Below are 24971 nucleotides of genomic sequence, written 5' to 3' on the forward strand. Positions count from 1 at the left end.
TATTTCTTAGGGCACACTGAATTCCTTGCTTCTACTAGCAATTTATTTTTTTCTTCCACATTGTCTCCATATTAACTCTTGCATACTTCTTGAGTTTTCCAGGTTTGTCTATTTATGTAAACTGTATTGCCTTACAAATAATTGTTTTAACTTTATATCCTCATCTAAACCATAATTCATTGCATTCTAAAAAAACATCAGAACTGGTGGACTAATCATTTTCATGAATAAGCGTCCAACTACATGCTAGATATTAATATAAAATTTAAGTATTCTCTAATCCAAATATTTCTGCAACACAGAAATTTATATTCTCATTTGACAGATCAAAAATTGAGGCTAAGAGAAACTACGTAACTTAATCAAAATCACACATCTATTAAAGGACACAACCAGGAATCAAAATGGGTTTGTCTGACTACAAAATGGCAGAATGTCTCGCATATAAGTGAGGCTTTCTCCCTTAAGAAACCAATGTTTGAAACACAGAAAGGTTATATTGTGAATACAGTCTATGAAGCAGAATAAAGAGCTAGAAGAAAACTTATCTCAACTAGAATAAACATACCAAATCAAGTTAAGGTACTTATCAATGGGAACACAGATATCTAGTAGGTATTTATCTTATCCAAAATATATTAACAGGACCACAATACACATTTATACGTACATAACTGGGCCTTCATATGATATAACCCATTGTGTTTTTGAAAAGTTCATAAATGATCAGACAGAACATCCAATTCAAATCAAATGTTTTATACATGGAAGATGACATTTCTACTCTTAAATCTAGTTTTCATGGATGTCGTCGAACCTCTCTGATTTACTGTTTGTACCGAAAATGATACAGTCTTGTCAATTAAGTCTGACCGATGCTTCAACACAAGGGAAATACGGTCCCCACTGATCCAAGAATAATTAATTCCCTCCTCCTACAGCCTCGATTTGCATTTTTACTCATTATCTTTTCTTTGGGCTTTGATACAAAATATTTTTAATTTATCAATCATGTATACCTCTTCTATGACCTCCAGCCTACCATATTCTCATTAAGTGACAGTTAACCATCAACATTTTTTAACAGACAGACTGGTAAAAGATAGTGGAGAATGTACTAAGCCTAAGATGGAAAAAGCGAACAAAATTGCTGGATGAAAGGAGATAAACAAAGAAGAGTGGGGCATGAAAATAAGCCTCTTCATCATTTAGACAGAATCCTTTTGTGTTTTCTGGTACACCAGAAACACAAACTAAATAACAGTAACTTAGCCATTTCATACTCACTAAGATGGCTAGACTCAGATAATAACAAGTGTTGTCAAGCATGTGGTAAAATTAGAACTCTTAGGGAATGTAAGATGGTGTAGCTGCTTTGGAAAACGGTCTGGTAGTTCCTCAAACAATTCAACATAGATTAATAAAATAGGAAATATATGGCTTACAGAGGTATCCAATCTTTTGGCTTTCCTGGGCCACAATGAAAGAAGAACCAACTTGGGCCATACATGAAATATACTAACACTACCCATACCTGATAAGCTAATTTTTAAAAAAATCGCAAAAATCTCATAATATTTTAAGAAAATTTACAAATTTGCATTGGGCTGCATTCGAAGCCGTCCTGGGCCACATGTGGCCCATGAGCCATAGGTTGGACAAGCTTGGGTCACCACATGATGAAGAAACTCCACTACTAGATATATATACCCAAGGAAAATGAAAATATATGCCCACACAAAAACCTGTACATGAGTCATTATAGCAGCATTATTCATAATAGCCAAAATGTAGAAACAATCTAAATAGCCATCAAATGATGAATGGATAAACAAAATGTGGTGCACACAAGGCAGCATTATTTGGCCATAAAAAGAATGAAGTACTGATACTTGTTACAACATGGATGATCTATAAAAACATTATGCTAAATAAAAGAAGTCAGTCATTTAAAAAAAACACTCTTCTATGATTCCATTTCTATGAAATGTCAAAAACAGGGAAATCTATAGACAAAATAGATTAGCAGCTGCTTAGGGCTTAAGGAAGAAGAATTGAGAGGGTTAGCTAATTTTAATCTGTCATCAATTTTCACTGTCATCAACTTTAACCATGAGTAACCGCTTTTAGTCAATTCTGTGAGTTTGTCCAGCAAAATATTAAATTCAAGAATGGCCTTAGGAACCTATGTAATTGTAGTTGGTGTCAGAAGTAAAGGTGGTCTTGAGGACTCCTCAAAATCATGTTTGGCTGGATGGTCAGGGACTTAAAACACAATTAGAGAACTGAGGACAAGGTGGTCTGGGGAAAAGGTATGCAAACAGAGAGTGCAAGGATACTCATGTCCCACATGACAGTATTTATGCCACTAGCTACACCTACAATTGTCTCAAAGCTTGTGAACGGCCATGCACCGATAAAAGTTACACATGAGCTCACCATGGGCTCACGTGTAAAGCCAACTGGGCTACAACCACTGATGAACACCCAGTCTGCCAACAACAGAGACCAATAATGAGCCCCTGATATGATAAATCTCCCTAGAGGGATAAGGCAGCCACCTGGCCATCAAGGTGAATACAACAGACCGCTTCCATCATGGAAGAAACAGTGCTTTCTTTTTACTGGAATAGATACTTACTTTGGATACGGCTTTGCTTTCCCGGCATGCCATGCTTCTGCCCAAACCCCCATGATTCTGAAGTAGTTGGCTGCACAGAACAGTGAACTGTCCTTTTGAAGATGTAATTACAAGTACCAGCTAGGTGTGCATTCTTTGTAGAGCTGGACTATGTCTTCCAGGACATAGTATATGCTCTAATTCAGCATCCAAACAATGATGATCCAAAATTAGGATCCACAGGTCTGGGAATCTTAGGGAAAAATAGGAGCGACTATTACCCTTTGTGATAAACTAGCAAAATTTTTGCTTCCTATTCCTGTTACTTTAAATTCTACTGGTCTAGAGGTTTTAGTCCCAAAAGGAGAAATACAGGGCCAGGCACAGCGGTTTGTCTGTAATCCCAGCACTTTGGGAGGCCAAGGCAGGCGGTGGGGAGATTCCTTGAGCCCAGGAATTCAAGACCAGCCTGGGCAACATGACAAAACCCCATCTCTATTAAAAAATAAAAGGAGAAATACTTCCATGAGACACAACAATGACTCTGACTCACTGAACTTGAAGCTGGGATTGCTTACCTGGCTGCTTTGACTCCTCACTCCATTGAATGAAAAGGCGTTGCATTGGCTGGAGCAACTGATCCTAACTATCAAGGGCAAATTGGATTGGACTACACAACAGAGTTAAGAGGAAATATGTCTGGAATGTAGGAGATCCTTGAGTGCGCCTCTTAGTATTCTCCTGTTGCATGCATAGATTGTATAGTAATGAAGTCAGGGCATTTAGAGTATCCATCACTCAAACACCGTACATTGCACCCATTAAATAATTTTCTCATCATCTGCCCTCTTCCCACCCTCTCACTCTTCTGAGTCTCTATTTTCTATTATTCCATACTCTACATCCATGTGTATACAAGATTATTTAGCTCTCGAAAGTGAGAACATCTGATAATTTGTCTTTCTAGGCCTGACTTGTTTCACTTAAGATAATGGCTTCCAGATTCATTCATGTTGCAACAAAAAAACATGATTTCATTCTTTCTTACGGCTGAATAGCATTCCACTGTGTATATACCACATTTTCTTTATCCAGTCGTCTACTGATAGACACAGGTTGATTCCATTATCTTCACTCTTGTGAACGCTGCTGCAATAGACATACAAGTGCAAGTAATTTTTTATATAATGATTTCTTTCCCGTTGAGTAGATACCTAGTAATGGGATTGCTGAATCAAATGGTAGTTCTACTTTTAGTTCTTTGAGAAATCTCCATACCGTTTTCCATAGAGGTTGTACCAATTTTTACATTCTCCCCGGCAGTGCATAAGAGGTCCCTTATCTCCACATCCTCACAAGCATCTGGTTTTTAAAAAAATTTTAATAATAGCCATTCTGAACGATAATATCTCCTTGTGGTTTTAATGTCCATTTTTCAGATGATTAGTGATGTTGAACATTTTTTCATTTACCTGTTGGCCATTCGCACATCCTCTTTAGAAAGATATTTATTCATATCCTTTACCCACTTTTTAGTGAGACTACTTGTTGTTGGTTGCTGAACTGAGTTCCTTGTATATTATTGGATATTAGACCCTTGACAAATGCATATTTTGCAAATCTTTTCTCCCACTGTGGAGGTTGTCTGTTCACTCTGTTTATTGTATCTTTTGCTGCATAGCAGCTTTTTGGTTTAATTAACTCCCATTTGTCTTTGTTTTTAATGCTCATGTTTTTGAGGTCTTAGTAATGAATTATTTGTCTAGATCAATGTCCAGAAGAGTTTTTCCTAGGTTTTCTTCTAGGATTTTTATAGTTTCAAGTCTTACATTTAAGTCTGTAATCCATCTTAAGTTGATTTTTGTTTATGTAGAGAGATATGGGCCCAGTTCCATATTTCTGCAGAGGGCAAACCAATTTTCCCAGCACCATTTACTGAAAAGGGTATCCTTACCCTGGTGTATGTTCTGGTCAACTCTGTCAAAGGCCAGTTGATTCTAAATATGTAGCTATATTTACGTATTTTCTATTCTGTCCTATTGATCTGTATGTCTATTTTTTATGTCAGTACCATGCTGTTTCGATTACTATAGCCTTTGCAGTATAATTTGAAGTCAGATAATGCGATGCCTGCAGCTCTGGGTTTTTTTGTTTGTTTTTGCTTAGGATTGCTTTGGCTATTAAGGCTCTTTTTTGGCTTCATGAATTTTAAGATTGTTTATTCTAATTCTGTAAAAAATGATGTTGGTATGTTAATAGAGATTACAATCAATCTGTAGATTACTCTGGCCAGTATGGCAATTTTAGTTTTATTAAGTCTTCTGATCCATGAGCATGGATGTTTTTCCATTTATTTGTGTCATCTACAATTTCTTTCACAGGTGCTTCATAGTTTTCCTTGTAGAGATCTTTCACCTCCTTGGTTAAATATACTCCTAGGTATTATTTTTCGTAAATGGGATTACCTTATTGATTTCATTCTCAGCTACACTATTATTGGTGTATACAAATGCTACTGATTTTTGTACATTGATTTTGCATCCTGAAACTTTACTGAATTTTTTTAACAAATGAAAATGCAAATACAGCACATCTAAACCTGTGAGATACAGCAAAAGCAATGCTAAGAGAGAATTTTGTAGCATTAAATGCCTACATCAACAAAGCAGAAAAAATAACAAATGAATAACCTAATGTCACACCTCAAGGAACTAGAAAAGCAAGAAGAAATCAACCCAAAATTAGCAAAAGAAAAGTTAGATCAGGGCAGAAATAAATTGAGATCCCCCCCAAAAAATACAACAGATCAATGATATAAAAAGTTGTCTCTTTGAAAAGATAAACAAAATTGATAAACTGCTAGCTAAACTACCCAAGAGATAAGAACCGAATAAACAGAATCAGAAATGTAAAAGCAGACATTACAACTGATATCACAGAAATACAAAAGAGCATCAGAGACTATTATAAATCAACTATATGCTCACAAACTAGAAAACTACAGGAAATGGATAAATTCCTGGAAACATAAAACCTCCCAAGACTGAACTACTGGCCTCACTTCCCATCACACCAACTACTAAAAATCAGAAATAAAGCATATAAACAGGAGAAAGATACAAAGATATCAAAAATTTATTAAACAGTAACTGACAACTGATAATGAGTGAGGTGCCAAATTATAATTGATACTGAGAATACAACCTTGGTTACTTTAAACTGGCAGAATATGTTTTTCTAATTAGCAAAATTTTCCAAATAGCTAAGAATTTACCATTTAAATATAAAAATATTTCTTTTGTAGCCATTTTGAAAGGAAATATTCCCGAAGTGTTATAAGCTTTCCTGCCTTTTAAAATATAATAAATGAAACTTTAATCTTTTCCTGATAATACACAATAATTACCGTGATAATAATGTGTCATAATTCAGGAATGGTGCTTTAGAATGCGAAGCGCATTCAAAATCAGAAATGTAAAAGAAGACATTACAACTGATATCAAAGAAATACAAAAGAGCATCAGAGACTATGATGATCAAACTACATGCTCACAAACTGGAAAATCTAGAGATAATGGATAAATTTCTGGAAACATACAACCTCCCAGGATTGAACCATTGGTCTTTCTTCCATTTCCAGCAACTACTCCAAATCAGAATTTAGGTTGGCCAGAATGTAACGCCAGTTGTTCTATGCTAACTATATTACAAGAGTTACATGGCTTTTTAGTTATACATTTCTCTCTTCATTATTTGTGCTCTCCATAAAGTCTGTTGTCAGTTCTTATTGTCATAAGCTCCTTGTGGTAGTCTGTTTCTTCACTTATAATTTGGTGCTTTTATTATATTTCTTTTCTAAAACTGGATAACCAACACATTAGAATTATTTATAACATAACAGTAGAGCTTCAGAGGCACCCTCTCTAGGTAATCAATAAACAGTTGTTACATTTGGAGCAAAAATAGAAAAGCTAGCCTACAATCCATAAACATTTGACTAGCATCAAGAGAAGAAACACAAAATGCCACATTTTTTAAATCATAATGACAAACCACAGAAAAAAAGATACACAATGCTTGTCTTATTCTCTGGCCCACAGTGGCATCCTAGCTAGAAGCAACTTTTTGAATCCTGCAGCTTCTACTACCAATTCTCATTTGTATATTGCATTATTATGGTATCAAAATATTCACAATAATTTATTACTGGAGGAAAGTAAGGACACAGATTCTATATATTTTCAAAATTAATTTAAGATTTAAAACCCAACCAAAGAAAATGATTCCAACAAGAAATTATTTTTCAAAGTGGAACTAGAGCCAACTGCCAACTTGATAAAGACACAGAAGAGCAAATAATGATGTATTAAGACAACATAATTAAAACTGTGGTGTTATTCTTCACTTTATACATTTATGCTATCTGAAATGTAATATTACCTAGCTCTTTTACAAATAATTAAAACTAACTTTCAAGGGTTGTTTGTTTTTTTTTTTTAGAGACAGAATCTCAGCCTGTAGCTAGGCTGGAGTACAGTGGTGCAATTGTAATATGACCTTTTTGATACAGTTAGAAATATATCCACATTTCAATTATTTGCATAAGTGCCAAATAAGCATCCAACAAAGTCAACAGTCCTTTGATACTCAGCCTACTAATGATTAAATAACTACTAAGTTCAGGGAAAATCTCAAGTAAAATACATCCTACTACAGGAACTCTCAGGTGACATACTGTATTTCTAAAAGTTGTTCTTCTATAAAATCAGGCACCACTGCAATGCTAAAAAGTTAGCAGCTAAATAGATACGCTCAATAAATCATGCTAACTAACCAAGCCTGTTTAAGAAAGAGGGGAAGGGAGTCAGACAAGACACATCAATGGAATTTCATTAAATCACATTAAAATCTTGTGAGTTATCATGACATGAGAATCAAATTCTTTCATTTCCTTAAGTTGAGTCCCTTAAGTTGATTTCTCACTTGCCTTCACTATCCCTCACAAAACATTTGAGAATTAAAACTAACATATTAGAGAGATAAGTTTATGCACAAGAATGAGTCATCCTTTCCTAAGAGATTGTTTACTGAAGGAAAAAAAAAATCAGCATGGCATTGGAAAAAGAGAATAAATCACTGAGGTTGAGTCACAGAATTAAGAAAACCTCTTCTTAAACCCTGAAAATGGAAGTGGATATTTCAGATGCCATACATAAATAGCATGACTTGTTAGCAACTGAAATCTAGGATGGTTTTTAATTCTATACTACTCTCTTACCATCTAAGTAAATAAAAACAAACTTTAATGTTAGCTTTGACAAACAGGTGGCAATGCTTTTCACTGGAATATGTATATGTCCAAAAGAACTGGGAGCATTATAAGTAATTCCTGTCATCCTTGTCTTGTAATATAGATAATTTAACATTAAACTGAGAGACATAAGTACTTTTCTTCATTTTACTCTATATAATTCAATAACTTTAAGAAAACTATTTAACAAAAACTATTCTTTTTTGAGAAAATTGGTATTTCATGATTTTAAGATTTCTATTTTCTATCTTTAATGTTATTATTGGGTCATGCATATTATGCCAAGATGTATAAAAATTCTAATTCCTGCCTGAATTCCTTGTTAGAAAAGAGATAATGATAGGAATTAGAAGCAGGACTCAAGACTATTCTCCAACATGACACTGGCTTATGTGTAATTTTATATATTCAATATTTAAAGTAAGACATGAATTACAGACTGATTTTTTTAAAGGTGCTATTAAAACATTGCTACTTTTATTCAGGCATGCTAGTAATATACTCATGCCATTTGTTAAGCATCTGAGCTTCTAGTTATACACTAATACAATATAAAATATACTGAAAGAATATCACTATTTTTGAAATTTAAAAACGTCTATATTCAATTCTTGATTCTGTGCACTAAAAATTAATCACACGTTCCAGGAAACCTACCCCAGGATCTGATTGTCCCTGGGACCACAGTTCTAGATGATAAAACCTGAAAATGACGATTTCTCTACAGCTCAGTGTTGTCACCACTTTGAAATTTTTAAAAAGTGGAGAAGGCTGACAAAAAAGGACAACAAAAATAAGAGACTAAAGATGGTACCCCCATCCCACAGCCAAGACATCATTTTATTCATCATCCTTTTTTTGTGCTTGTTTTTTAAATATTATTGTTGCAAAATCAAAACCACAGGCATCAGTGGGAACAACAGACTATATCTAAATTTTCTAAGCAATATTGCATAATAGTGAAAATGAGGTTTCTGGAATTCCATGAAATTGACTTCAAGTCTCAAATATGAGATTCCAGAAAACAAGTATTTATTGACAGCTATTATGTGTTAATGACTATACTAGATAGGATATATTGGTGAGCCAATGGCATGAACCTTACAGAACAGTGGGAAAAACACTACATAAAGGATTACTCAAAGAACTGTCAAGTTAGGGCTGTGATGGCAATTTGAGATGCTAACAGAGGGACTAAATAACTCTTCCCTGAAAGAGTTACTATAAAGATGAGATTTGTATGAATCTTCTGTTTAATCAACTAGATAAAAGGGGATAAAAGATGGCAAAACAAAAAAATAGCAGAAACAGTATATGCAGTCTGTGGAAGGAGAAAGTATATTCATTTGACAAACTGAATGCAAGTCACCATGGAGGGAGCAGAAGCAGCAAAACAAAAGGGTATTATTCAAGACGAGGCTAAAGAGGTAGTGGCCAGGCCATTCGAGGTCTTGTTAGGCCACATTAAAAAACGTGGTGGTTACCTTAACAGCAACAGAGTACATTCAAAATGTTTTAACCTAGAGACTAAAGGAGAATATGCACATTTTGAACAAAAATTATTCTGGTTTCAGGGAGATAGAGTTAAGAAAGAAGTGGAAGTTAAGAAGGAGTACTAGAAAACTAGTTAGAAGGCTATTTCCTAGACCAGATAAGAAACAATGATAGCAAGGACAGTGTGGCAACAGGAACAAAGAGAAGGAGGCTGACAAGATTGGTAACAGATTGGATGTGGAGAACAAAGGAGAAATCATTCTCCCTCATCTGATGACTAGAACCTTTCTAATCTGAGTTAGATAGTAGTACTACACAATGATATTGGAAATACTGAAAACAAAGATTCTTAAAGATATATGTGATCATGGGCAAGCTACTGAATATCTCTGAGCATCAGTTTCTATTAAATGGGGTTATAATACCACTGCTAAGAGATAATTATAAGTATTATAGTATGTAAATGGTCTGGCACCTAGCAAGTACTCAAAAACTTGTAGTTATTACTATCTTCTCCCAGATTCTCACAAGACTATGTTCACAAATGAGGCAATTTTGCCTCCTGCCTGTTATTTGGGACATTTGGCAATGTCTGGAGACATTTTTGGCTGTTACAACTTAGGGTGAGAGGGGTTGCTACTGGTATGTGCTGGCTAGAGGCCAGAGATGCTACTAAACCTTCTACAGTTCACAGACAGTCCTTCCACAACAAAGACTTAGCCAGCCCAAAATATCAATAGTACCAAGGTTATGAAGCCATGTTACAGAGGGATTCTGATTCTGATAACTGCACATGAAAAGTGCTTTTGTATCCATTAATGGCAACAATCATCCACATGAGTTAGGGAGTTAACCTGATTTATTACTGATATCCTGTTCAGTCAGTTTCCAAATTCAAGCCTGGTAACAGAAGTAGTTACCACAAGTAAATTCATAACCTAAATTTTAAACATACAAATATATTTAAGTCTTCTAACCATGAAAGCTAATTTATTTTCCCAGTTTGATGTCTGTGTAAAGAAAAACCTGAATTGCTACAAATTAACTGTCATTTTATTAAGAATCAGACACTCAGATCCTTGAATAAAAATTCTATGAAAACTAGAGGCTTCTTTAGCGTCATTATGTGGAAAAAAATGGTTTGTAATGAATCTATTTAATTAGTACTTCATTATTACACAAGGATTAACAACAATGAAAAACAGACTGCAGTCAAATTCTTACAAAACCATTTCAAGTTTTATGTCAGTGTTTATTAAATCAAAATTTTAATCAAAACTGTGAAACTATCCTTCAAGCTCAAAGCAAGTCCTGAAGTCGACTGGATTGGAAACCCATTGGAAATAGATGAATTTGTTGATTAAATATAAACTTCATATCATTTTGGACTCTATGGACAGTGAAGCTATTGAACCAATATGCTCAACTGTCAACAAATTAAACTTTGATTAAAATCTGAGAGTGTCCAAAGACTTCATAAAATCTTACCAGGGTCAAGAATTGGGACCCGATCACAACTGATAATACTTCACACCCAGAGTCACTTTTATAAAAAACAAAATAAAAAAATAAGTGTTGGCAAGAATGTCAAGACACTGTTGGAACTTTTGTGCGCTGCTAGTGGGAGTGTAAAATTGTTCAAACTGTTGGAAATAATTTGGTGATTCCTCAAAAAACCAAACATACAGTTACGTATGATCTAGCAATTCCATGTCTAGATATTAATATATACCCAAACAAACTGAAAACAGAGACACCAGAGCATTATTCCCACAGCTGAAAGATGGAAGCAACCCACGTGTCCATGAACAAATGAATGGAGTTTTTAAATATGTTATATATATACAATAGAATTATTCAGCCCTAAAAAGCAATCAAATTCTTAAAAATGCTAAATACATGGAAAACTTGAAAACATTAAGTGAAATAAATCAGGTACAAAAGGACAAGTGTTATATGATTCTACTTACTATTAATTACCTAGAACAGGCAAATTCACAGAAATAGAAATAGGTGACCAGGGGCTTGGGGTGTAAGGCAGTGAACAGGACAGGGGGAAGGAGAGCTACTGTTTAATGGATATAAAGCTTCTGTTTGAGATAATAAAAAAATGTTCTGGAAATGGATAGTGGTGATGGTTGCAAAATATTGTCAGTGTATTAATACTTAATGCCACTGAATTGTATACTATAAATAATTAAAATGGTAGATTTTATGTTATATATATTTTGGCATTTAAAAAAGAAAAAAAAACCAGAACCTGAACTAAAAAACATTAAATAAATTCTTCTGGTGATCCCACCTTCTTTCCACTCCCCTCACCCCTAGGTCAGGTTCAGAAAAACAAAAATTATTTTGTTCAACAGCCTGAACTGGATTCAAGCTTACGTCTTTTGGAAAATGAATAAACTAAGTCAATATTTATCTTATTCAGTTCCATAAAAAGGTAAAACATGATATTTATTATTTTATGACATCTGACTTTCAAATTTCCTTTAGGGGATATCACAGGAACATATACATGATTTCACACTCTGGGATTGGCCCCTTCCAAAGATAATTTCACCATGTATCTATTAATATCTATGAGAATGAACAACAATGAAAAATAGACGGCAGTCTAATTCTTACAAAACCATTTCAAGTTTTATGTCAATGTTTGTTACATCAAAATTTTAATCAGAACTGTGAAACTATCCTTTAAGCTCCAAGCTCTTAAATTTATTGGAAATAGATGAATTTGTTGATTAAATATAAACTTCATACCATTTTGGACTCTATGGATAGTGAAGCTATTAAACCACTAGGCTCAACTGTCAACAATTTAAACTTTGATTAAAATCTGAGAGTGTCCAAAGACTTCATAAAATCTTACCAGGGTCAAGAACTAGGACCTGACCACAACTGATCAGGTTGTTAATCTCTTGAAATTTGAAATTAATATTATAATTTACTGAGAATAAAAAAAGTAGATGATTTCAACTACATATTATTAGAGAAACATGTCATATGTATTTTAAAGATTACTTCCCGGGGAAAACATATTAAGGCTTAAGTGATACAAACATAGAAAAAAAAATCAGTAAAAATACAAACATTTTATTGCTCAATAAAATCATCTTGTTTACTTACAATTTAAGATAAAATCCTAATTAAGAGTCTTTTTTTCTCTCCATTATCATTCCTCTCTTGTACCTTTCACTTTTCGTCCCCTCCAGCCCATGTTTAATGCTCTATCAGTACAAAAAGGATAAAATTACTGCCCATAGTACTAACAAAATTAATGAGGAAAGATGTATATAGATCTCTTGAAGATGTGCCTGGTTTAAGTTGCCAAGGTAACACTGACGTTCTGAAATTTTAAATGGAAGAATTTATATTTAAAGAATGTTGGAGTCAACAGAATATATTTTAAGAAAAAGCAAAGCATACACAGCTTGTTATTCCCAAATATCAATAAATGATACATGGAAATCGAACAAAGGCAATTAAATTTAGGCAACAGTCAACAACTATCCATTGACATGAGTCATTTGAATGACAGTACTGCTTATTGTGGACTGAAAAGTAAAGCTGAAGCTTCTGGTGCTGGCTTTTGCAACTCGTTAGCTATGGAGACTAGGACAGTTACTTAGCCTAGCATAAGTCATTTAATTCTCTGAAAGTCTCACTTTCCTCAGCTATAAAATGTGAAAGGTTAAACAAGATTAGTAAGGTCCATTTCCAAATCTAAAATTCTTTCATTCTATGATTTCAAAGGAAGAAATATATTTATCAAAAACAAGTTACTATATACCTATTATGTTCTAGAACAACATAGTGAAGATCCTGGCATATCTATGGTAAGAAAATTAGACTAACATATACTTCTGTGGTATTATGATATGCATTGGTTTTCATCCACAGTTCCTGATTCATAACTCCCCTAGCTATTGTTACAGTACTGTATTATAATGTTGGGTATCTTATATCTCAGAGGCAGGCCTCAGGAAAGTCTCTCTCCTGCCCTCCTTTCACACGCCCCAAGGCAGGACTGTAATCTCCTTTTCTATTGTGGGTCTTAAGACCATCCCCAGAGAGAGTCACACCTTATGCACTGAGGGAAGGAATACTGAAGTCACCAAGCCGTCATAAAAACCCAAGAGGCCTGGATTTAGTGTCTCTGGATATCTGAATACATGGAGGTTCCTGGAGGGTGGCAGTCCCAGGGATGGCAAAGAAGTTCTGCACCCATTCCCCCATACCTCACCCTACACGTCTCTTCACCTATATCCTTTGTGATAACCTTTATAATAAACCATTAAAGGTAATTTAAGTGTTTCCCTGAATTCTGTGAGCTGTTCCAGAAAATTAATCAAACCTGATGAGGGGGTCATGTGAATCCCAACTTGAAGCTGGTTGGTCAGAAGTTCAGGAAGGCTGGACTTGTGACTGGTACCAGCCTGGGCATCTGAGGGACAGACTTGGGAACTGAGCCCCCAACCTGTGGAATCAGACACTATCTCCAGGTAGACAAGTGTCAGAACTGAATTGGAGGACATCTTGCTGGTGTCCAAGGCTTGGTGAGTGGAGAAAAAAAACCCACACATTTGTTCACAGAAGGCTTCTGTCCTGATGACTGTGATGTAAGAGTAGAGGAAAAACACAGTTTAAAAGAGAGTTTTTCTCTACACATCTTTTTCAGAATATTTCTTATTCCCCCCTTTTCATTAATTATGTAGTACATATTCAAAAACACTGAAAAATATAGAAAGGATAAAAAAACAAGAATAATTCCCCTATACAAACGCAATTAAGTTCATAATTGTCATGAAATCTCTTTCTTGATTTAGTTATAAGAAAGAAATGCTACTAAAGATTTAATAGTAAAATACAACTGGAAAGAACATAAATATAACCTGAATTTCGGAACTGCAAGGAAAAAATGGGCAGTAAAAATTAAGTAAACAAATATAAGGTACTAATTAAAAAGTGAAATATACATCAACAGCAAAAGGCAGTAGGGCAGACCTAAATGCTAAGCACAGGCAGGATCAGACTTCTGTCCAACATGAAACCTTTCCTGTGTCCCCAGTTTAAATTAGGACACCCAGGTATTACTTCCAAAAGACTTTTCACTTGTCTGTCGCAGTACTTTGTATATCCAAATTGACTGAACTATTTTCATAGTTATTATTTAGTGCATCCTTTTCCCCACTAGCTTCATAAGTGCCATAAACTCAATGATCATTTATTCGTCATGTGCCAGTATGTCCCCAGTAAACCTCATGCATTGAATGAGTTCAATTAACATGTGTGGACTAAATAAATAAGCAGAGTATTGTTTTATAAATTTATATCAACTAATCCTGACTATTCCCAAGGCCTAAGGTCCATTTTCAGAGGAACAACTAAGAAAGAACAGTACAGATTGAATATCACTTAACCAAAATGCTTGGAACCAGAAGTGTTTCAGATTTTAAATTGTTTGGATTTTTAAATGTTTACATATACATTCCATCTTGGGGATGGGACCTAAATCTAAACTTGAAATTCATTTATGATTCATAGATACCTAATACATATAGCCTGAAGGTAATTTTATACATTTTAAATAGTACATGCAACAAAGTTTGTGTATCCTGAACCATTAAAAAGCAAATGTGTCACTAACTTAGTGTCCAAAAAGTTTTGAATTTTAACGCATTTCAGATTTCTAATTTTTGGATAAGGTATGTTCAACATGTACCCAAATTCAAATACATTTGCCTTTAAGATTATATATTCTAGTCCAGGGATTGAAAAACTACAACTACCAGGCCAAATCAGGCCATTCACATGTTTCTGTAAATAAAGTTTTATTGGAATATAGTCAAATCCATTCATTTATATACCGTGTATGGTTGCTTTTGTGCTACAACAGCAGTGCTAGTAATTGCAAGAAAAAGCTAAAAATATTTACTATCTGGTCCTTTACAAGAAAAGCTTGCCAACCTCCGTCTTAAAGTAATGATTTTAAACTAATAATAAAAAGAAACATAAGAATGAACTTTTTGGGTCATTCATGAAAATATCTGACATAACTAACCCATGTACCAACAATATCGCTATCTAAATATTCAATAACTTGGCTACTTTGGTTCGTAAACTTTTAAGAGTGAAGAGATTAAGCACAGTATTCATGGAAATATGGCCAACACTTCAAATACTTTCTTTTTTTTATAAGCTTTTAGTAATGCTTCCAATTGTTAGCACAGCTGATTTTAATTATTAAACACACAAAACAAATTGCTATTCTGCTGTAATTATTAGGCAGGATGAACTAAAAACCACAATGCAAAATCAGCATTTCCATAGCAACCTGTACTTCCATTAGCCCCACTGCACATAGGTAGGAACTGACATTGCTTTGTATATTAAGAAAAATCACCTCCATTAAATAATACAAGAAAAACAAACAACGATTTGCTTAGATAAAAATAACACACCTGTCAAGATATTAACACAACACTGCTACAAATTCAATAATATGTAAATTGGTCAATAAAAACTTTTTTTAAAAGTCTGGATTGAATGTATATCAGTTGCACATTCAATAGTTTATCTAATTTGTAGGTTTATTAATGCTACCAGTTCCGGTTGATTTCTGCTGAAATTATTGGGTAATAGCTAAATCATATAGAAACCAAAACAAAGAGCATATATTTATAAATAATGTAAAAAATGAATGAAAGGTGAGGAATAAACATTTAATGAGTACCTACTGTCTATCCTAGTAAGACCTCTCATAAATCGATTTTAATAGGAATGGATTTATATAACTATTTAATTCAAAACGTCATTTTATAAAATTGGGACATTATTTTCTAAGTCAGAACTTTCTATTTCAGCTAACAGAGACTGGAAACAGAAATTTTAAGGGTCAAATATCACTGGTAAATTTTTACAGTATTCTAGCTTCTACAATGTTCTAGCTTAGTGAACTCCAATTTAAAAAAAAAAAATCAAAGATGTAAATGTTTAGGGAAAGTAATGAAGATGCAAGGATTGCCAAATCGGCCAATATTAAATAAACAATCCTATACAATACAGTAACCCCTCTTTATTTGTGGTTTCACTTCCCATGGCTGCAGTCACCTGCAGTCAACTGTGGTTGGAAAATTTCAGAAATAAAAAATTCATAAGTTTTAGATTGTGTGGCATTCTGAGTAGTGTGATGAAATATGCTGTTCTCCTCCATTCCCTCCAGGGGATGTGAATCAGCCCTTTGTCCAGCACATCCATGCTGTGTATGCTGCCTACCTGTCCATTTAGTTATTCAGTAGCCGTTTCAGTTATGACTGACTGTTGCAGTATGAAAGAGTTTGTTTTCAAATAACCCTTATTTCACTTAATAACAGCCTTAAATTGCAAGAGTAGCAATGCTGGCTTATTGTTATACTTGTTGTATTTTATGATTACTGTTGTTCATCTCTTACTATATCTATAAATTATACTTTATAAGTTAAACTTTATCACAGGTATGTATGAATAGGGTCTGGTATCATCCACAGTTTCAGACATCCACCTATATTCAAGTGAACATCCCACCTCAGCTTCCTGATTGTTTGTTTTTTGTAGAGATGGGGGGTCTCACTTTGTTGCCCAGACAGGTCTTGAACTTCTGGCCTCAAGTGATCCTCCCACCTTGGCCTCCCAAAGTGCTAGGATTACAGGTGTGAGCCACCACATCTGGTTCTTGTTCATTTTTCTACTACCAAATTTAAGAGCTTACCTACATCTATATACTAACACTAATACTCTGCCATTCCTCCTTATATAATTGGTGCATGATAATCAGCTCCTTTCTAAGGTCAATTCTTCTCAATTTCACTCTTGAACCCAACATAATCAGGCTTTTTTCCTTATTGGGAAAAAAAAAAAAACACCCATACTTATTAAAGTCACCAGAAACCTCTACACTGTCAAATCCAGTGGCCATTTCCCATCTTCAAAGATTTTCCACACCCCTCAGAAGCAGCTGGCACAGTCATTCACAACATCCCTGTCTGAAACACCACACCCTTGGTTTTCCTTGTACTTTACTGGCTACACTTCCCAGTTTTATTTGCTGAATCCTTTCTGTCCTCTCCAGGACACAGTCTTCAGATTCTCCTCATTAATCACTTCTTCAATCCCATTGCTTTAAATACTATTTAAATGCTAACACATCCAAATCTATATGGGAAAGCCAGCATCTACCCAGAACTCTGGGGCAGTCGGCCCACATTACCATGTGACTGGGCATTTCATAATTCACATGTCCACAACAGCATTCTTGATTCCCCCCAGTCCCCAAATGTGTCCCTCCTGCAATTTTTCCCATTTCAGTAATATGGCACCAGCAATGCCCCATATCCTGACATTTTCACCAGTTTTACCATCATAATCCATCTATGGCTCTATCTGAACTAACATAATATTCTCCTCCTAAGTGATCTCCTGCTTCCACTTCTGCTTCTCTCCAATGCCTTCTCAAAAGAGAAGCCAGAAAAATGCTGTCAAAATATAATTCAAATAATAACACAGCCTTGAAACAATAACAAAAAAAAAAAAACACCCTTCAAATGGTTTCCCATCATTAAAACAAATGCTAAAGTTCTCCATTTGTTTGAGGCAGGCCTGCAAGACCCTACCTCAGCGGTTCCCAACCTTTTTGGCACCAAGGACCAGTTTCATAGAAGACAATTTTTCCACAGACAGGGTGGCATGGGCAGTGGTGGGGGTAGGTGTTTTCAGGATGAAACTTCCACCTCAGATCAACAGGCATTAGTTAGATTCTCACAAGGGGGTGTGCAACCTAGATGCCTCGCATGTGTACTTCACAATAGGGTTTGGGCTCCTATGAGAATCTAATGTTGCCACTGATCTGACAGGAGGTGGAGCGCAGACAGTAATGCTTTGCTGGCTCACTCTGCTCATCTCTTGTTGTGCGGCCCAGTTCCTAACAGGCCACAGACCAGTACCCAACCGTGGCCCGGGGATTGGGGCCCCCTGACCTAAGTAATCTGACTCCTGTCTCCTATCTCATCTCTACTTCTCTTTCTCTTCCTCCCTTTACTACCAATAACATTTGTCTTTCTGCTGTCTTTTGATGTTCTCCAAGCTTGTCTCTGCTTCAGATCCTTGGCTGTTTCTTCTACTTGAAATAATCTTCCCTCAGATATTTACATGGACCTCTTGCTCACTTTTTTCAGTCTGATGAAACATTACCTATACAGAAAGGCTTTCCCTCAACACTCTGTTGAAAATATCATCTCAGCTCCTTCTACTTCGCTTGATTTTCTACAAAACCATTTTCAATTTTGTAATATATTATTTGTTACATGGTTTATATATTTGTTCACTGTCTTTTTCATCCACTAGAAATATAAGCTCCTGAGGGCACAAACTTTGACTTAATTGCTTCTCTGTATCCCTCAACTAAAATGGTATCTGGCACAAAACAAGTGTTCAATGACAATTGCTGAATTGATAAATAGCTATTGCAATTTTTAAGAAGGATTTTTCTCTTGTACATAAACTTGAATGGTTTATAAGATTGCTAAAACTATTTAATTCAGACTCCATATACAGTGGTACCACTTCTGAAAAGGAAACTAATAAAAATATGTCTTCCTTCTTTCTGCATTAAAATTCCAGACCCTAGGAAATTTCTGGCATTTTTTCCAAAATAAATAGAGGTATATTATCTTAATAGGCTAAATGTAAGATTTCAAGTAACTCTTGGTGATAGGTACAAAAGCCATTTCCATTTAAATTCAATTTCATTTTATTGCCCTCTTCCCCAGCACACACATATACACAGAGATACCTTGGTTACTTTATTTTAGTTTTCATTAAGTTTAGTTTTTTTACTGGGTAACATACATAATTATGTTAATATTAAAAGTTAAAAAATACAAGATTATAAGTCTGACAAGGTATACAGTTAAAGGTCTCCCCATCCCATGTCTGTATCTCAGTGACTCAGTTCAAACTTCCACTACCAAAAAGTAACCATTGGTATTATAGAGTGGAAGCTGGCCATTTTTTTTCTGTAAAGAGCCATACAGTAAATATTTGCAGCTTTATAGACTATCCACTCTCTGTCACAACTACTCAATTCAGCCATTATAGAGTGAAGGCAGCCTTACATAATATGTAAATGCATGTATATAGTTGTAGTTCAATAAAACTTTATTTGCAAATATAGGGAGTAGGCTGAATTTTTCTCATGGGGGTCACAGTTTGCCAAAACTTGTTACAGAACAGTTTAAATACAACATCTATTTTATAAAAAAAATGCTAAAGGTAGTGTTGAAAGAGACTTCAGTGGAAGAGACTGCCACAAAGAATGCTATTTGAAACAAAAATTCATAATACCCATAATGATGTGTTATAATAATTTATATTTTCATATAGATTTAGGACTATTCCCAAATGACTCTCCATAATTCATAATATATTAATCCAAATATTTTCTTCAACCTCTTCATGGGACAATTATGAAGAACTGGAAGAACATTAAGACAAGGCAGACTGGTCACCTAATGAACAGTGTACTGCCAATCATTAACTCTGGCTTAAAATTTTCTCTTAAAGGGCAGATTAAATACGTAATTAAAATCTCCACAGAATGCATTACAGAAATAAACCATAGTCTATATTTAAAAACAAAATTTCAAATGTCTGTTTCTCAACCAGATTAATTCCAAAATGTATGTTTCTAATAAGTCATACAAAGGATTTAATTTAATAAAATGAACCAAGATTAGAAAGAACCAAATCTCTCCAAAAAGCAGAATGCTGTTACACTGAATAACCTGATTCTCAAAATTCAAAGGTATGCTAGGAATATATCTTACCTTAGATGCCATTCTCATAAAGAGCTTGCTTTGATTTTCTGCTGTTCCCATCTTTTCATTTTTGACTAAATCATTTAGGCTTAAATTATCATCATCGTGAAAGTATCTGACCCTTTCTTTTTCCTCATGGGTTGAAACCTATGACAAAATGAACATTATGAATTTAATGAAAACACAAGTCTCTGAGGTATTTCTTAATGGATTACAGAAAAATCTAATGTTAAATATAAAAATCCCATTATATATCACAACCTTTCCTTCCAGTTTATCCCTAATCTACCAGCTTCCATGTTAAAGAACTTCCATTAGAATTACACTCCCTACTTCTGCCTCTTTCCTCTCCTCTTCCCCAGGGATGGAAAGAAGCATGATACTATCTGATTTCTGAGTTTTGATGAAACAGCAAAACTGTTCTATCCCTTCTTCTCTCTTTTCTGCTCTTCTTCTCCTTATGGTTAAAATTTCTTACCACTGTGGTGGGAAGACTGAAGTTATCCAGACATGGAGTAAGTATATCAAAAACAGAGGTGAATTATTAGCAAATCCACTGCTATGAACTTAATGATTATGTTGCCCCAAAATTCACAGGTTGAAATCTCAATATGAAGGTATTAAGAGGCATGGTCTTTGGGAGGTAACTGAGTTCTGATCATGAAGTCCTCAGAAATGAGATTAGTGCCTGTGATGGTTAATACTGAGTGTCAACTTGATTGGACTAGGTATTGTTCCTGGGTATGTCTGTGAGGGTATTGCCAAAGGAGATTAACACTTGAATTAGTGGACTGGGAGAGGCAGACCCATCCTCAATGTGGGTGGTTACCATCTAATTAGCTGCCAGTGCAGCTAGAAGTTGAAAGGACTTGACTCGCTGAGCCTTCCAGCCTTCATCTTTCTCCCATGCTGGCTGCTTCCTGCCCTTAAACATAAGACTTCAACTTCTTCAGCTTTTGGACTCTTGGATTTACACCAGTGGTTTGCCAGGGACTTTCGGACCTTCAGCCACAGACTGAAGGCTGCACTGTCGGCTTCCCTACTTTTGAGATTTTGGGACTTGGGCTGGCTTCCTTGCTCCTCCATTTGTAGACGGCCTATCGTGGGACTTTAACTTGATATTGTGTGAGTCAATACTCCTTAATAAACTCCGCTTCATATATACATCTATTCTCTTAGTTCGGTCTCTCCAGGGAACCCTGATTGATACAGTACCTCTATTAAAAGACATGAGAGTTTGTTCTCTCTCCCTCTTCTCTCCGCCATGTGAGGATACAAGAAGACTATCATCTACAAACCAGTAAGCATGCCTTCATCAGACAACGAATCTGCCAGCACCCTAATCTTAGACTTCTCAGACTCTAGAACTGTCAGAAATAAATTTCTATTATTTAAGCCACCCGGTCTATGTTATAGTAGCCCAAACTAAGGCACCTACTTCTAATTACTAAACCCTTGTTCTGTAAACAGCTTTTATCAAAGCAAAGCTGAGATTCTGGTGTCCATTTAATTTAGTCCCAGATGTTCCTTTCAGTTGGTTCCATACATCCAGGTGTGAAATAGAAAAATACTATTTATTTCCTCCCAAATTAAATCTTTGCAATGCTGCTCTCACATTACCTTATCCAAATAAAACCCTATCTTTAACCTCTTTGAGATCTTTGGAACAGGGGTGCAACGACGTTTCCCAACATTACTATTCTTGTCTTTACAACTTAAATCTCATATCCCATGACTTCAATCACCCCCTGGCTCCACACACTTAATTTCTGGCCCTCTTGTCTTTTCATTACACTCAAAGAGCAAACTCTAATCCTGAATGAAAGTGTCTACCTTCTTTACTCCCATACCTAGAATGCTCAGTAGTATGCAACTCAAAAAGGACCCTCAATGTCTTCCGACAATGCATTTATGGATCCCTAGTCAGTTCCATCATTTCATATAATTCAAACCTTTACTATTCTCTCCTGTACCTCTCCAAGCACCAAATTCCTCCCATTACATTAGAAGACATATCTATTCCACTCCTATTTGTTGAATTAATTAATTAGAACCTCTAGCAACACAGGCACTCAAAAGGCAAAAAATAAACATTTGACAGAAATATTCTGAATGAACAGTTCTTTTGTGTATGCAATCACCACTTGTCTGATCTTCCAAATTTAAAATAAAAAACCTAACTTGGGAAAGCTGACTACGTTGTTTTTGCCATCTAAAAGGCCTCAAGGTAGTGCTAAAAACTAATTGCTAGAGTTGGAAAATGGAACAGAAAATTAGGTTTATAAAGGATCATGGCACCTACATAATTAAGCCATTACTGTGTATGGATACCCCATCACCAGGTCTCAGGTTAGCTGTCTAACACTAGTAACAGCTCTGGTTTTCCCTCCCTGAGAGCTATAGCAAGTATGCCAAAAGCAGCTGAAAACAATATCAAAGAAATGTACACTAAAATTAAAATTCTCTTAAACATTCAATGTTAACAACTATTTGAAAAAACATAGCTGGATTAGTTTCCATTCTGTAAAAGGCAAAGAGATATAACTAAATAAAAGCAATAACATCATTTACTATCTTCCAATATTGGCATTTGAAGGCTACATTTCAGAAAATATTTTGCAGTCTGATACAAAAAAAGCCCCAAGGGAAAGAAGGAATTCTGAATTAATAAACAAAGACATATGTTAAACATACCATCTGTCTCTTTCTTCTTCCTCCTTGTGATTCCAGAGATTTTCCTGGTGTGTTCACAGGCCATACTCTACCAGACGGATCTGTTCGGACAAGGATTACTTCTTGCTGGTCTTCATTCTGTAAAAAGATTGAGATAACTATTGAAATTATTGTGAAGAAAGCTGAATGTTTTTATTTAATAACAAAAAAAAGCATTAAAATGATTTAAGTTTTCACATAATATTGTAGATTGCCTTAAATCTCTTGAATTTTCATTATTCTCTATACTGTAAAATGACCATAATCATTATACAGTGTGAAAAATATCCAATGTTTTAGTATTTTTTAAAAAGCAATCAAGAAAAGAAAATTTCAAATAAAAGTTTTCATCTAGACAATATTAAAAGATGACGATGTATCAACAGTACATGTAGCATTGTATGAGAATGCTCATCACTTATGCAGCGGATGTAATGTTTAACATCTTTTTAAATTTAAAAGATCCTATTAAAAGTTGATTATAAGAAATAAAGCAATGACAGACAAACTTGCTAAACTAGCAAATATAATAATACTACATGTAACTTCTATTCTTCCTATTAACAGCCTTTGAATACCTTTCAGTTTTCTGACTCTTCAGAAGTAATTATATCCCACATACTTTCAAGCCATAATATTTTTCCTACAAACTTTTCGCCAAGTATAAGCCTGGCACAGTACAGAGTAAGGGTAAACTTTATTCTATGATGGAAATGGAATGTTATTGGAAGGATTCTAATAATCAATAAGGAATATTAGGGAATGACAAAGGAAAATAAATTATTATATCGAAAAGACACCTGGACTCAAATGTTTATCACAGCACTATTCACAACAGCAATGTCATGGAATCAACCGAAGCATTCACTAATGGATGACTGAGTAGAGAAAATGTGGTGTATATGCCCTGGAATACTACACAACCATAAAAAGGGAAACATCTTTCACAGCAGCATGGATAGAACTAGAGGCAATTATCCTAAGTGAAATAACTAAGAAAATCAAATACTGCATGTTCTTACTTAAAAGTGAGAACCAAACAATGGGTATACATGGACCTAAAGAGAACAGACACTATAGTCTCCAAAAGCGAGGAGGATGGAAAGGGCGTAAAGATTGAAAAAATTGCCTATTGGGGATAACGTTCACTATTCAGGTGATGGGTAAAACAGAAGCCCAAACCTCACCATTACACAATATACCCCTGTAACAAACCTGCATATGCAACCTCTAAATCTGTTTTTAAAAATTAAAAACAAAAATAATATTAAGGAATAAATTCATTAAAAATCCATTTGACATAAGACCAAGCAAATTATTCATATTTTAGTTTTATTCTCAATCAGAATCAAATGTAGGAAAAAATCAATCCCAATTTCATTTAATAGATGTTAGTTCCCCAGCTGAAATGGAAGAAAAATAATACATATCTATTCTTGATCTTACATTCAAACACAATACTAAATTGATACCAAAGATTATGATTACTTTTCTTCCTCAATACATAAATGAACATTGATTAATGAAGTGCCATCTTTTAAAAGATCTTTTTACTCACCCCCTTACCAGATAGTAGAGATTGGCAACACATTATAATCTGGCTTCTAACTTTACCTTACTGATAAAGCTGGTGTCCCTAGGGACTTTCAAATTACTAAGTCCAATACATAATTAATAAATTATCATCTTCTCTGATTTGAAAGCACTTGGTTCTGTTTATTACATTTTCTAGCCTGAAATTCTTATTCCACTTTTAAACACTCTACCCTCTCCTGGTTCTGCCTTTACCTCTTTGACCCGATTCACTCATTTATTCATTCATCCATTTACTCATTCATTCACCAAATATTTCTGAAATGTCTATTTTATCTTAGGAGTAACAAGAAATATAGCCCCTGCCTTCTATAAGCCTATGGCCTAGTGGGGAAACTACTCCCCACATGAATTATTAATGTAAACAAAGTCACCTTCACTTTCT

At 34.8% G+C, this 24971-nt stretch overlaps 1 protein-coding gene across 5 annotated transcripts in view; it reads right to left on the minus strand.

Annotated features, from left to right (window-relative positions):
- CWF19L2 (CWF19 like cell cycle control factor 2) overlaps window positions 1–24971 on the minus strand; it is a 123581-nt gene that overhangs the window by 36969 nt on the left and 61641 nt on the right. For 4 of the 5 annotated variants that reach the window (XR_005203195.1, XM_037745200.1, XM_017547045.2 and 1 more), the window contains exons 11-12: window positions 22976–23092; window positions 20291–20428 (exon numbers count right to left, since the gene is read on the minus strand). Coding sequence is in view for 4 of the 5 variants with exons in the window: in XM_037745200.1 (XP_037601128.1) it covers window positions 20291–20428; window positions 22976–23092 (255 nt within the window). In the remaining variant the exon portion in view is untranslated. The remainder of the gene's footprint in view (window positions 1–20290; window positions 20429–22975; window positions 23093–24971) is intronic. The other variant, XM_017547046.2, reaches the window with a different exon arrangement.

The sequence above is a fragment of the Cebus imitator genome, unplaced genomic scaffold (assembly GCF_001604975.1).
Source record: "Cebus imitator isolate Cc_AM_T3 unplaced genomic scaffold, Cebus_imitator-1.0 Scaffold194, whole genome shotgun sequence".
Taxonomy (NCBI): Eukaryota; Metazoa; Chordata; class Mammalia; order Primates; family Cebidae; genus Cebus; species Cebus imitator.